The sequence below is a fragment of the Pipistrellus kuhlii genome, unplaced genomic scaffold (genome assembly GCF_014108245.1).
Source record: "Pipistrellus kuhlii isolate mPipKuh1 unplaced genomic scaffold, mPipKuh1.p scaffold_m20_p_3, whole genome shotgun sequence".
In the NCBI taxonomy this organism is placed as follows: domain Eukaryota; kingdom Metazoa; phylum Chordata; class Mammalia; order Chiroptera; family Vespertilionidae; genus Pipistrellus; species Pipistrellus kuhlii.
Genome location: NW_023425529.1, coordinates 166,263,833 through 166,280,196, shown reverse-complemented (window position 1 = coordinate 166,280,196; position 16,364 = coordinate 166,263,833). Strand labels below are relative to the sequence as shown.

The 16,364-nt window shown below is 33.5% G+C and overlaps 1 protein-coding gene across 1 annotated transcript in view; it reads right to left on the bottom strand.

Moving 5' to 3' along the window:
- The window catches only part of LOC118729713 (disintegrin and metalloproteinase domain-containing protein 18), a 75,009-nt gene that overhangs the window by 32,855 nt on the left and 25,790 nt on the right, over nt 1–16,364 (bottom strand). Inside the window, exons 8-14 of the mRNA XM_045587783.1 lie at nt 12,472–12,543; nt 12,113–12,279; nt 11,048–11,129; nt 8,688–8,824; nt 6,901–7,084; nt 4,051–4,146; nt 1,717–1,915 (exon numbers count right to left, since the gene is read on the bottom strand). Coding sequence (XP_045443739.1) covers nt 1,717–1,915; nt 4,051–4,146; nt 6,901–7,084; nt 8,688–8,824; nt 11,048–11,129; nt 12,113–12,279; nt 12,472–12,543 — 937 coding nt within the window. The remainder of the gene's footprint in view (nt 1–1,716; nt 1,916–4,050; nt 4,147–6,900; nt 7,085–8,687; nt 8,825–11,047; nt 11,130–12,112; nt 12,280–12,471; nt 12,544–16,364) is intronic.

The window sequence follows — 16,364 nt, the reverse complement described above, 5'->3', positions numbered from 1 at the left end:
TCATGCCTCTGACAACTGGATTCCTGAAAAGTTTACTGATATGACTGTTCCTAAATATTTCCAGGGTTAACTTACTGCTTTTTGTAGCACATGTTTTAGACCACCCACATGCTAGTTATATTTTGCTTATTTAACCAGGTTAGTACAAAATCATTGTTGAACTGGATTAATATAATACTTTCTGGGATGTCCAAATATCTTCAACTACATTATGACTGAATAAACATGTGTGTTGCTCTGGGAAGTGTGTGCCCAGGTGGGTGAGGTGTATTTGTGCAGTTGAGACAATTCTGAAGGACTAAGGAGACAACTGAAGAATAATGGCAACTGGAAATATTTTCCTTGTCCACTGCACCTTATTTTTCTTTTAGCGTTCTTTTTTTTATTTTAACTTTAAACTACACTTAGAGAAATAATTTTTATATTTGTTTTGTGTTTACATATTCATGTCTTTATCTCTTCATCATAAGCACCATATACACCATGACTATGTTCCTCTTATTGAAAATTACCAACTCTCTGCACATACACATTCAGTATATATACATATTTTAATGGAAAAATATGATTAATTTAATTAAATGTCTACAATTCCTTTAAAGGTCTAAATTAACAAAATAAAGCAAAATTTGAATTAAACTATTTGTTAATTCATATAAGTCATATATTAGACTGATTTAGAACAACCTTCTATCATATAATTTTTGGTAAAATAAGAACAAGAAACAATGCTAACCAGAGGAAAAGGAAAGTGGGAGAATGTGAAAGGTGACAAAGGTGGGAACGGAAAGAGGCTTGACTTTGGGTGGTGAGCACACAATGCATACATAGATGATGTTTTACTGAGTTGTACACTTGAAATCCATATGGTTTTATTAACCAAGTAACCCCACTAATGCAATTTAAAAAGAAAAAGAAAAATGTTGCACTAGATAAGAACCAAATAAATGAATAAAAAGGAATGAACTACATCACACGATCAAATTTTTTACTGATTTATGTGTTTTGTGAAGAGATCAGAGCATATATAGTAGGAGTAAGCACACACAAAAGGCTAAGTATTACCTAAACATCTTTAGTTATAACTAAAAATATGTCAAATGTCAACTAACTCATTTCTGGGTCAAATATTTGTTTATTAAAATAAGGAGTACGCTAGCCGAGACTGGTTTGGCTCAATGGATAGAGCGTCGGCTTGGGGACTGAAGGGTCCTGCGTTCGATTCCGGTCGAGGGCATGTACCTTGGTTGCGGGCATATCCCCAGTAGGGGGTGTGCAAGAGGCAGCTGATCGATGACACTCTCTCATCGATGTTTCTAACTCTCTATCTCTCTCCCTTCCTCTCTGTACAACGTCAATAAAATATATTTAAAAAAAAATAAGGAGTATGCCCTTATTATAGTAAAAATTCATAATTTACTGACTTGCCATTCTAAGCTCCATGTAAATTAGGAGTTGTAAACACAATTTTTATCCTGGAAGTTAATTACCAAATACAAAAATCAAGCCATGAGAAAAAAATAATACAATACTACCCTGGAAAAACCTTACACATTTCTACAAAAAATGACCTTCTTTAATTCAAATTTAATTTTTACTGGATTGTGATTCAGATTTTTTCCACTTCTTGAGTTGTGTGACATGTATTATATCTAATAGAAGAATCCGATTTTGAAGTAAAATATATATATATATATATACAAGAAAGAGCAACACCTTTTCCAAATAAGTTGACACACTGATAATCAGTATTTTGGCATCGTCCCTTATAACAAAATGCAGTTCCCAAACTACACAAGTGGCCATTCAATGCATAAGTGTCAGGAACACAATCACTAGAAGTTCCATTGCAGTATTCTGTAAAATCACACTCTTGATCGGTACTTTTTCTACATGGAGTGCCTGCTATTGATATCTAGGAGAAAACAGAAAAAGGATATTATGTTCTGTAAATAACTATCTTCAATTATTTACTGAAGAGTTTTATCAGATTAGATATGCCTGATAATTGATACTTGAAAGAGTCACAAAGTTATTTAACCAAGGCAGTTAGTTCTCAGAAGGAAATAGTAGGTACAGTACCAGTGTTCATTATGAAGCATGTAGAAATGTAACTGTCGCAAAAGGATCGTTTGCAAACTGCTTTGTGTTCTATTTTGGGACCTAATGACAGAAAATTGATATCTACTAGGTGTTTTGTCACCAAAAAGGGTTTATTTGGGAAAGAGAATGGGTTGCAGCCCAGCACCAGCAGACATGACAAGCCATGTGCACACACTTTACCCAGTAAGACAAATTGGAGAGGTATTTATCCAAAGGAAGAGGAAATTAAGGGAAAGTTAAAACTATAGAGCTTTATTATGAGTATAGAGTGCTTTCTAGAGAGTTTGTTCTCGCATAGTCTTGCGAATATGTACAAGACTTCCATAGCCTTAGCTCCTCCCATAGACACTTTTGGCTTATTATATTCTCCTTTTCTTTTTTAAAATTTTAAATGTCTTAAAATATTTATTGGTGAAAGTCTTACATATATCTTATTTTCCCCCTACACTGACCTCTTCTAGCTTGCCCCTCTCCCCGCCCCAGGCCTTCACCACCCTATTGTCTGTGTCCATGGGTTATGCATATCCAACTATAAGAACTAAATATATACACTATTCAGCAACAAAAGAACAGTGAACTGATAAACACCACAATGCGATTGAATCTCAAATATTTTATACGAAGATGCCTAATGACAATGTTTACACATATTTATGTTATATTAATTTAGTTATATTCTTGCAAAATCAAAATTAGAGATGTGGAAAACAGATCTGTAGTTATAACGTTTCATTACAATAATTTCATCATTGCCAACAGTTCTATGGATGAAGGTATGGATTAACTACCAAAGGACACAGAGATATTTGGAAAGTGATGATGAAATCTCTTATCCTTGATTGTGGTGCTAGTTATGACTGAATATGTTTAGTGAATATGTTTAGTGAATATCTTTAAGACATTGTATCTTAATTTAAAGATGGATAAAAACTACATCAAACATTTATGATACAATTTATCAGAATTGAAATTATAAAATATTTTTCATTATGAAACTTTTTAAATCAAACATATATCTTGAAATATCATATCAGTGTATGTATATTTTGCTTGCATTTATTAACTCTTTCACAATGTAAAGTAATTTATGTAACCATTCCAATACTAATAAATATTAAATTTGCCTTTATAAGTTGCTATTGCCAACAGTCCTGTAATTAATATTTTCCCTCAGCTTTGCATATACTTGTATGATTCTAGAATAGATACATAAATAAAAGAGATAATGATGGTGATCACCTAATTTTGATAACTTATATTCTATTCAGAGATATGAAAATATTCATAAAGGAATTATAGAAATGCAAAATTCCACAAACAATATCCAAGATTATCTCTTCCCTCTCCTTAGCCAATATCTGACATTGTTAAATTTAAGATTGATATTTGAATGTCTGCTTTATGATACAGCATTATTATGTTTATTTAGGTTTACCTTAGTTTCTGAAAAAAGAGCAATGTGCACATTAAACAATTGTATTTACATTGTTGTAAATTACCTGGGCCCTCTATTTGCCTGTGTGTGTGTGTGTGTGTGTGTGTGTGTGTGATTTGCCTTTTACTTGTCAATATGTGAGCATTCTTTGCATATTCTCTGTGCTACACACTTGTCTGCTATTCATGGTACAATTTTTCACAATTAATAATTTACTATTTATTTGACTTTTCTTGAGTTGAGTTTTTGACATAATAATGTATATGATTATTCTACTCTTTATATGATTAATTTAGAAACTGGTAAACTGTTTTCAACATAAGAGAATAATCAGTGCCAATTTGAGATGCTTTCTTTATTTCACAGTTTTCTTTACATGCTTGTGGTTATTTATTCATTATTTTGTTCCACTGAATTATTTTTACATTCTTTCATCAATTCTACATTAATTTAATCAACATAGCTTGCTATCATCACATTCAATTTCCTTTTTATAAATATTGGAAACTTACCTGACATTCTGGTGTACAACATAGTCCAGAACCACATTTCACTGAGCCTTTCAGTTTACATGTGTTATAATCACAGCAATTCTTAAACTGACATTCCTAAAGTATCAGAAGAAATAGTATTCTAGTTAGCCATTTAATAGCTCTTGTTTCTTAATCTCAACTTCTACTTAATACTCTTCTTTCTGTGTTCAATTTTTCAATAATGCCCTATACTATAGCTAAGACTATCCAAAGGCATATCCAACTATAAGAACTAAATACATAACATCTAAAATAGCAGTTTATTAGTGATATTAGTAAAATGTTTGATAGTTATATATTTATAACTATTGATAAATTGGTAAGTAATTAAGTTGGTAATTAATTTAACTGCCAACATGGAAATATACCTTTGGGGGGGAGTTTTGAAAAGAAAACTTGCCCCAATTGCCTTTTTAGTAATTTGTTTACTGAAGTTTCCCTTTGTGAATAAAGTTAGTAGAGGTAGACAACATATATACTAAAAATATATTTAATATATTAACCATGTGTTATGTTTTACTATAATGCAAATAAACAAAACAGGATATGTCAATACATATTTTTAAAAGGTAAAATGGCAGTCAATTATCATTGAAATTCAGTAATAATGAAAATAATGTTAGAAACTATTTTCCATGTAAATACATTGTATTTATAAAATTTTGAAGCATTATTACATTCTTAACACTTTTCTAATTTACTATTTGTTAGAATATTAATATGTTGACAGCACATTTTAGGTGTCTTTACTTATTTCATCATTAAGTATAAAATATCAGGATAAGTATACATAAGTATATATATTTATATGCATAAATATATATATGTATATATATGTTTTAAAATGTATTTGTTATTAAAGTATAGTCAACATACACTATCATAATTGTTTCAGTCATACAACATAGTGATTTGACATATACTTTCATTTGTGATCACCATAATAAATTTTAGTAATATTTTATCATGATACACAATTGTTACAATACTTACTATTTTTTCTATCTACATTCCCATGTTATTTTGGGGGGATATAGTTATAAAGTTTAATAGTATGAAAACAAATGGTGTTCAGTTATTTTTGTAGGTCAATACAAAATTGAAGTAACTTCTGGGGAGTAATCATGGAAAAACTTTATTATATTTAAGTAGAGGGGGATTGTTAAATATTATACATTAATGATATTAAAGTAGACAGAATATGTGGTCCTATATGTTGAAAAAAAGCATGCTTTGAATATTTGGTTGGTGGAACTAGAGTTGCCTGCATACCTATATTCAGAAGTGAGCAAATAGAAAATCATTCTGAAACTTGAAAACACAGGAATATTTGTAAATGATTAAAAAGAAATATTATAATGTTTCAGCATTCTTGCAACCCACAAGAGATGGGAAAATGTGAACCAAATTCAGGAAAAGTTTGTAAAGAAAAAAGAGTGAGGTCATATGAGTTAGGCATTAAATTGTGTGGAAAAATAAATTTATTTAGCCTATATATTTAAAATCACTCTGCTGGGGGGAGGATAGGGAGATATGGGGGAGATAAGAGATCAACCAAAGGACTTGTATGCATGCATATAAGCAAAACCAATGGATGAAAAACTCCAGGGGGGTGCCATATATGGGAGTGAGGGGTAATGGAAAGCTATGTACACATATAATAGCTTAATAATAAAAGAAGTAAAAAAATAAAAAATAAATAAAATCACTCTGCTTGGATAATTAAGAACAGTGTGTGTAAAATAAGTTTTCATGACTTATCTTAGCAATTGAAGATTTGAAGATATGTGGGAAAGTGATTCATATATCTAATTTGTCCCCATTTTCATATCTTAGTTCTATATTGAATATATAATACTAGAGGCCTGGTGCATAAAATTCATGCATGTGTGGGTGTGTGTGGGTGGGGGTGTGTGTCCCTCAGCACAGCCTGCACCCTTCTCCAATCTGGACTGCTGGCTCCAAACAGTTGAGAGCTATTATAACTGACATATAATAATTGAGCTATATTAACTGGACATCCCTCTCACAATCCAGGACTGCTGGCTCCCAACTGCTCACCTGTCTGCCTACCTGATTTCCCCTAACCACTTCTGTCTGCCAGCCTGATCACTCCCTAACCACTCCCCTGCCAGCCCGACCAATGCCTAACTGTTTCCCTGTCAGCCCAATTGCCCCTAACTGCCCTCCCCTGCTGGCCTGGTCACTCCTAACTGCTCTCCCCTGCCAGCCTGGTTGCCCCTAACTGTCCTCCCCTGTAGGCCTGGTTACCCCCAGTTGCAGTCCCCTGCTGGGTTGGTCACCCCTAACTTCCCTCCCTTGCCAGCCTGATTGCCCCTAACTTCCCTCCCCTGGTGGCCCGATTGCTTCTAACTTCCCTCCCTTGCAGCCTCATTGCCCCCAATTTCCCTCCCCAGCAGCCCGATTGCTTCTAACTGCCCTCCCTGTCAGCCTGGTCACCCCTAACTCTCATCCCCTGCAGGCCTAGTTACCCCCAATTGCCCTCCCCTTCTGGCCCAGTCACCCCTAACTGCCCTCCCCTGCTGGCCCAATTGCCCCTAACTGCCCTCCCTGCTGGCCTGGTCACCCTTAACTGTCCTCCCCTTCAGGCCTGGTTGCCCTCACCTGCCCTCCTCTACTGGCCATCTTGTGGCAGCCATCTGTGTCCACATGGGGGCAGCCATCTTTGACAACATGGGGGTGACAGTTGATTTGCATGTTTCCTCTTTATTATATAAGATACTTGCATATATCATCCCATATATACCAAGATAATCACTTATTAGAAACACAAGAAGTTGTGCTCAAATTTCAATCTTCATTACTCACCTCTTCACTGCCACAGTCACATTCTTCATTAAATTCCAAAATCCCATTACCACACACTGATTCATTTTTATATAATGGTTGAAAATTTGGAAATTTCTGAAGACATTTAGCATCAGATTTTGAAACAAGATATCTATAGTCATGCATGCTACAGTTGCTAAAGATCTTTACACCACTGGAACCCCTAAAATGAAATTCCCCAGGTAAATAAACCAGGTTAATAAAACCACATCTAAACAATACTCCGTATATACTGACATGCATTGCAAAGTAGCTCAAATGAAATACTTGTACCTTTTCAGAGATTAAAGTTAACCAAGATTAAATTTTAATTATTACTGCGAATGTTATCATTACAAATGTATCTTCCCAAGAAAGAAATATGGTATAATAGTTAAATCTATCTATTATCCATCCATCCCTATATACATACATCATACACCTTTTTCCCCACCTGTTATGCTCTTCTCTTCTATACACAAAACTTCCTTATTTCAGTCAGATGTTTGCTCAAATGTTTCTTTCTAAAAATGTTTTTCTTAACAGCATTATCTAAAACTAGTGGTTCAGTGCACGGATTCGTGCACATTGAAAGAAAATTATTTAGAAGTTGGCCAGCAGGACAGGACTGGACACGAAGAGCTGGACATGCCTTGGAGCCAACCCTTGGTGGTTTCTCCCCAGTACCCATGGAGTGAGTGGGGTCTCTCTGGCTTTTGGAGTTCCTTGACCTGGCCTGTGGGAATTGGGCTGAAACCAACTCTCCAACATCCCCCAAAGGGTGCTGGAATTGCTGTGGTACAGGATGTGGAATGCAAAGGCAAGTGTGCAGTAAACCAGATTCAGGATGACAGTGCCTCAGCAACAACATAACCCATGGCCGAAGGTAAAATCACATGGCCCAGAAACAAATTGGCTCCCTCCTCTCCAGTTTCAGGGTGGCATCACCTGAGAACCGATGCTGCCAACTCACTGCTGATTGGCAGCTCCTGAGTTGAGTGCCTGCCCCCTGATGGTCAGTGCACATCATAGTGACCACTACCATGGGGGAAGAACACTTAGCATATTAGCCTTTTATATATAAACTAGAGGCCCAATGCACAAAATCTGTGCACTGGGGGGAGGGAGGGATCCCTCAGGCAAGCCTGCACTTCTCTGGTCTGGAACCCCTGGGGGGATATCCCAGGATCAGGCCTAAACTGACAGTCAGACATCCCTCTCATATCTGGGACTGATGGCTCCTAACCATTCAAGTGTCTGCCTGCCTGCCTGATTGCCCCTAACAGCTTTTGCCTGCCAGCTTCATCACCCCCAACCTGCTCCCCTGCTGGCTGATTGACACCTAACTGTTCCCCTGCTGACCTGATCACTACCAAATGTCCTCCTCTGCTGGCCTGGTGACCCTCAATTGCCCTCGTCTTCAGGCCTGGTCAACCCCAACTGACTTCCCCTGCTGGCCATATGTGGTGGTCATCTTGTGATGACATGGGGGGCAGTCATCTTGTGATGACGTGAGGGGGTGATGGTCACCTAGACTTTTATTGGTATAGAATCTATACTATAGATTATGTCCCTTCTAACATTCTAATTCCTTTCAGTGGGATTTACAACTTTCTGGAGTTGTATATCACTTTGACAAATTTGTTACTGAGATATCTCATCATATACAATACACCTTTCCTATTTATGATGTGGAGTTGAACATAAAGAATAAAAAATTCATCACATCTGTAAACAATCTCACAAATATATAATGTGAAATTAATTAGGAATAAAAAATGGCTTACACTGCTTCACGGTTCATTATGCATGTAGCTCTTGGACAAGAACACTCATTGGTATTGTTATATGTTAGACCTATCTTGAGGCCAAGTAATTGAGCTATAATAACCGAAAATCCTTCCAACGTTATTGCATCTGTATACTAAAATAAAGAATATTGAAGAGAAAACTTATTGTTTATAAGAAGAAAACAAAAGCAGGTAATAAACTAATACGTTTTTATTCCTATAAAAATTGATATTTGATATCTTCCTTTCAGCATATTTTACAACACTTTATTTTGATATGTCATTGATATGAATATTCATACTAGTTAATTCATTATGAAACATAATATTATGTAAAACTATCAATATTCTCTAGTTTAAAAACTGGCCTACCCAAATTCCATAGACTTAAGCTCTTAGAATTCTGATGCAATCAATATAAAACACATTGGACTCAACCAGTGTGGCTCAGTGGTTGAGAGTAGACCTATGAAGCAGGTGGTCATGGTTCAATTCTGGTCAGGGAAAATGCCCAGGTTGGGCTCAATCTCCAGTGTGGGGCATGCAGGAGGCAGCAGCTGATCAATGATTCTATCTCTCATTCTCTTTCCCTTACTCTCTAAAATCAATAAAAATATATTTTAAAAATATATAAAACACATTTATCTTCCTCACTAAAGCAATTAATCTAATTAGTGAATATTATTTAATTCAGCATACACATATGTCAAATACTAAGATAGAAGATGGGACTGTAGTTGCATTCAAAAAAGGACTATGCTCACACCTGAAGCTTATATTAGAGAAGAGGAGAAAGATAATAAACAGGAAATTCACAATAAACTTTCCAATATAAAGAGATAATGAAAAGTACTCTGAAGGAATAGGAGTGTTCCTGTAGAGAATTTTGAGGAGTGTAACTATTGAGTTAAGGTAATGAGAAAAATGTATATGTGGAATTGATATTTAGGCTGAGATACAAAACTTGGAAAATGATCTAGCAATATGAATAGGGGAGAGTGTTTATATGAGAAACTATTCAAAGGCTGTAATATAATGAGTAAAGTAAAGAAATAACAAACACTAAAAGGAATAACAGAAGTTAGAGATATAGGGAAACCATGATAAAATGATTAGGAATGAGAAGTTATTTTAAAAGGTTGGTTGCAGTGCATATTATTTAATTTTGATAAACTGTGACACCTTTCTTGTCCCTTTAATGATTACAAGCAAAATTCTTAAAACTTCCCTAATTTTCCACATCAGCTGAAATTTATACTAACATTTAAGTAACTCATATCTAAAAGGAAAAGGAAAAGATTGTGTGTACGTATGTGCCTATATGTGAATGAAAACATGGAATATCATCTAGGAAAGTAGAAAAATTAGTTACTAGGCTTCCTGTTATCCTGTAAGAGTTAAGCTTGAAAGAAAGAGGAAAACCTCAGTATCAGAATTTGCTGGAATGTTAAAGCCAAACAGAACCCTGATGCTCAACCAATTGAACCACACTGACCTTGGCAGCACAGTGGTTGTCTTGGTGTGGGTGGTCCGTAGAAGGAGGCATGATTCATAGGTGTCTTCTGAAGTGTCGATAATATTTTATTCCTTGATCTCTGTGATGTCTGTACCTATGTATTAACTATGTTATATACTATGACTTGTGCAATGTTCCCTTTATATGATGCACTTCAATAAAGCTTAGAAATGAACGTGAAGTTATGTGCCAGGAGGAAAAGTTAAAAAAAATAAAAAATAAAAAGGAGAAAAGATTCAAGGGGTCTATTTATGCAAAGAACTGTTTATCCAGTCTGTAAAACAATTTGTATTTATAATAAGTAGTTGTGCATTACTTGATAAAAATCAACATTTTAAGTAAAAGTAATTGTAGTAAAGTTATATGTTTCAACGTGTATCTGTTCTTTAAAGAGCTGTTGGAATAGTTCTGAACTGCTACATAAAATTAGAACAATTCAGAAAAACATGTAGTTAATGGGTAGACATACTTGTAACAATAGTATGAAATATATATATACAATATATATATATATATAACATAAATTAATAATTTTTGCTATTTCTTGAATTTGAAGGAGGCATACAAGAGGCTTTCAATTTGATCAAATGATTTGTCCTTAGAAAATCTAATGCAAATGTTAGTATCCCTTTATGCCTACCTGGTGAATGGATATATTAATGCTTGGTAATAATATTTTCTCATTTTTGAAATCTATATTTAAATAAGTTTCCTGAGATTAAAATAATATGCCAACAAAATAATAATATACACATAGAGAAAAAAATCAAGTTATTGTACACTACTTAACTATATATAATAAGATTTATAAAATATAATATAAAGAACAAATATTACATACCACAGCAATATCAGCATCATAGCTTTTATTGCATATCATGCCAGAAAATGTTGCTCCCATATATTTAGGATGTATCCTGTAACTAGATTATTATAACATAGATTTTTTATTAAAATAATTATTCATAAAAATTTATTCATTTATTTATTAAAATCTTCCATAAAATTTAAAATAATTTTTCAAATATAATTTTTTGGTGTGGATAATATGTATTATACAAAATGCTCAAATATTTACAAATTACAATTTACTTCATGTTTTTAATACATTTGTATTGATTTCAGAGAGGAGGAGGAGAGAGGGTGAGAGAGGTAGGCACATGAATGATGAGAGAATCAATGATTGGCTGCCTCTGCTGGGGATTGAGCCCACAGCCCAGGCATGTGCTCTTGGCTAGAATCAAACTAGGACTCTTCAGTCCATAGGCCAATGCTGTATCCACCCATCCAAACCGGATAGGGCTACAGTTTAATACAAATTATCTTTCTTAATTTAACTCCTAGACTTAAATTAATTTTATTATCTCAAATTCTCCTCAGTTTCTCTTATTTTGTGTTCATCGTTTTTATCACTAAAAGTTAAAACAAAAAGGACTTTTCTTCCATAAATTAATGTGGAAGAAAAACATCTTGCCTCTCCTAAAGATGAGCATTTTAAAAAATTAAATATTACCAAAAAACAAGTTCCTCTTTGTCAAGCAGTACACACCAAGTGTGTTAACATATTTTAGGTAATATTAACAGAATAGTGTCACTCTTTGCATCATTAATAAGCTAAGGCTTACAGGTATATATTCTGTGGTATAATTGATATCATAAAAAATATGAAAGAAAACACTTTTCATATAAAAATTACCCCCAAAATATACTATTATGTAATTGATTCATTTAAAAAAATAATCATTTTCTAATTACACTATCACCTCCATTTTAACAGCTGTGTTTTATTTAATGTTTTCAAAGGGCCTTCTGGAATGTTGAAAAAAAAAACAATAAATGTATTCGGTTACCAAATTAATAGAATTATTTATGTATATATTTTATTAATGTAGAACATTATGCTTACATAAGTAAGAATGTTATGTCATGGGGCCGAAGGATAAGATAGTCCCTTTTCCATGCCAAAAATCTTTTTGATAACTCATCAACATCCCCGTTGGTAGAAATTTGGTTTTTATCTGACCACAATTCCAAGGAGGACAGTATCACAGTCAATTTTAATTGAGTAAACATCTAGAAATAAAATGTATGTTATATTTATTTAACTAACAAATTATTACATCAGAATTAATAAAAATAAAGAAAAGTTTAGTGGGTTACTTGTGATATTAAAGGCCTTTGAGACTTTAATTTGTTATAATAGAATGGAAATTCTTTTTCTTAATTTTTTCACAAAATTATAAATGTAGGAAAGTTAAAACTTACAGTGTTCACAAGGCCAATAATTTGGATAATTTTCTGTGTTACAGCCATCATTTCAGACCCCATATAATCATACTGAAAAACAAATTTTTTGCAGTTTCTTTAAAATGTGAGTGATAGCAAATTTTTAGGTGATTGTATCATGATAACATCAGGAAGAAAAAAAAAGATTTTTTTCAAACAATTTAAAGCATACTAATATAAAGAAGATAACACAATAAAAGAAAACAACTAAAAACTGTACTTGGGCATTCAAAAGACATTTTCACTTATATATTTTATTTATCTAGCTAGCTAGCTAGCTATCATCTATCTATCTGCACTTGTCCCCCATTCCCTCCCACTTTATCTAACTCCACCCAGCCTCTGAATCCCTGCCTCTGGCCATCACCACACTGTTGTCTGTGTCCATGGACTATGCCTATACATCTTTGGCTAATCTCTTAACCTTCTTTCTTCTGTTCCCACCATCCTCCGTGTTATATATTTAAAAGACACTCTTGAAATCCTCAAGAAGTACTAAAGTGACTTTATAGATTCTTAGTTATTATAAAGGGACTTCTTGAACTAGGAACTTTCTATTGACCCAGATGGCATCGTATTTCTGGTTGTATGCTTACTAAATAAAAAAGGAGTAAATAAAGAAACATTAAAAAATAATTGAAATGATCAAATATATCTACAGGAAAAAGACAAATTATAATGATGGAAAGCGAGAATTATATGGATTGAAAGATTCAAAAAAAAGTTTGATAAGTAATAAAATGAAATAATGTAAAGAAAAAGTGGAAAGTTGTTCTCCATAAATGCTAAATTCTTGAGAAGACATATACTCCTTTTTTGAAGTTCAATGAACATAGCTGGTCTTTGAAGTCATATTTGGAAAAAGCTTAACACCTCCATACAAGTTGCCAATTAGACAAATACAAAATATGGAATTCTATCAAATCTGAAAACTCTGTGTATTTTGTGCATTCACAATTATCATGGTTATTAAAACTGGTGTACTGCTTACAAATGTTGATAAAAGAAATAGTGTAAAATTAATTACACATTTCTGTTTGATGAATTAAAAATTGAGTGTATTTTAGACAAAACATTTTCCTTGTATTAGCAAAATATTGCATTAAGAAAGTACTGTAAAGGGGGTTGGCAAAAGTAGGTTTATAGTTGTGACCATGGGAAACACAGTCTTTATTATTGTATTATTATTATTATTATTATCATCATAACTTACATGTATTTTTCCATATGAACAACTGTAAACCTACTTTTCCCACCCCTGTCCATGTGAAATATAAAACACACAGATAAGAAAAATCCTTATTTATGACTGTTTGTGAATACTCAAGATCATCAAATTGTAGTAGAAAAATTTTTATACTAAAAGTCATCATATTTGTAATACATCATTAGTTTCCAATGTTTGTTTTATAAGGACAACATTCTGACTATATAAGGAAGAAGACATACCAATGCTGAATTAGTATAAACTAATACATATCATCAAAAAATGGAAAACAAAATGGGCACAAGTTATAAGAAGAATATAAAACCCTCACAATAATAATTCAAGATATTCCATAACTGATGGAATCAGAGGCCAAAAACAGAACAACATAGTAAAATATCTCACTCATTAACATGTATAGAATACGGCATCCAACTTTAGAACAGAATATAATAAATCTTTTGCAAATTCATATGAAACATTAACAAAATTAGCCATATACTGAGTCAGAAAGAAGTAACAAAGCACCTCAAGGAATTTACATCATTCAGATCATGCTCTTTTACCCATATGGAATAAAATAAAATATGAACAACAAAAATATAATTTGAAAATCCTCAAATACCTTAAATATAACCAATACAATTCTAAATTACCCAGGAGTCCAACACACACACACACACACACACACTCTCTCTCTCTCTCTCACACACACACAAATTTAAAAATTATTTTTAAGAACACAGTATAGTTTTTTCAAAAAAAATGTTTGCCTTATGATTCAGGGATCCCACTTCTGGGCATATATATATATATATATATATATATATATATATATATATATATAAAAAAAGAAGAAGAAGAAAGAAAGAAAAGAAAAGAAATACTAGTTTGAAAAAATAATTCACCCCTATGTTCATGACAGTATTATTTATAACTAGAGGCCCGACGCACAAAATTTGTGCAAGGGGCTTGGCTGTCGCAGCTGTGGCTGCCTCAGCCCTCCCAGCCCCAATTTTGTTCGGAAGGTCATCAGGACTGTCGTTCTGCTGTTTGGTCTAATTAGCATATTAGCTCTTTCATATAGGATACCCAAGATCTGGAAATAGCCCAAGTGCCCATCCAGAGATGAGTGAATGAAAAAGCTGTGGTACATTTACACAATGGAATAATACTCAGTATAAAAGAAAAGAAAGAGAAAAGAAAACCTTACTTTTGCATCAGCATGGATAGACCTGAAGATTATTATGCTAAATGAAATAAGACAGGGAAAGACAAATACTATATGATCTCACGTATATGTGAAAACTAATAAAAATAAACTGCCAAACAAAATAGAAAAAGTTGTGACTACCTGGAACAGATTGACAGCTATAGAGGGGCTGGAGATTGGGAAGCTGGATGAAAGAATTTGAAGGGATTAGCCAAAGAACATATATGCATTAACTCATGGACACAGAACACAGTGTGATGTTAGCTAGAGGGAAAGGGGTGTGGTAGGTGGGGAGATAGGGTAAGGTGGGGGGTTGAATTGTGATGGAAAGAGACTCTACTTGGAGCAATGGGTGCACAATGCAGTGTTCAGATGTTGTTTTGTTAAGTTGTACACCTGATGCCATCCCGACAAATTCAGTAAAAAAAAAAAAAATGCCTCTATTAGAAAATTTTAAATGAAAGCAAACACATAAATATTGATGGAAATAGAAATATCAAAATTTATTTAACTATAAATAAAAATTTGTAGATCAAAAAATAAAAAAAATCAATTATAAGAAGAATAAGTTGTGAGGATCTAAAGTATAGAATGGTGACTAAAGTTAATTATATGGTATTATATACTTGAAAGGAACTAAAAGTAGATCTTTTTAAAAAATATATTTTTATTAATTTTAGAGAGACAGAAACATTGATGAGAGAGAAACTTCAGTCGGATGCCTCCTGCATGCCCACAACCAAGGCATGTGCCCTGACCTGGAATTGACCCATGACCTCTTGGTTGATGGGTCAATGCTCAACCACTGGGCCACACTGTCTGGGCTGAGAGTAGGTCTTAAGTGTTCTCACCATACACATACATAGACATACACAAAAAAGAAGGAAGGAGAGGAAGGAGAGGAGGGAAGGAAGGAAGGAAGGAAGGAAGAGGAAGGAAGGAAGAAGAAGGAAGGAAGGAAAAGGAAGGAAGGAAGGAAGGAAGAGAAGGAAGGAAGGAAGGAAGGAAGGAAGGAAGGAAGGAGGAAGGAAGGAAAGGAAAGAAGAAGGAAGAGAAGAAAGAAAGAAGAAAAAGAAAGAAAGAAGAAAGAAAGAAAGAAAGAAAGGGGAAAAAAGAAAACTATGTGAGATGATGGATTTTTTATATTGATTTTGGTAATTATTCCATAATATATGTGTATATCAAATTATCATGTACACTTTCAATATATACAATTACATATTACAACTATTCGAGATAAAGTTGAAAAAGTATTAAGTAAATTTGTAAGATCATAAATACCTGGTATGTTCAAAGAAAACATAAGACCAAAGAGGCTACAATAAGGCAAGACTGCTAGAAAATGAGGTCAAAGAGATACTGGGCTGACTGAAATAGACAGTGTAACACATTTTAGGCTAGTTTTAGCTTTTAGTAATAATTAATACCTAAATGAAAGTATCTTTATTTGGA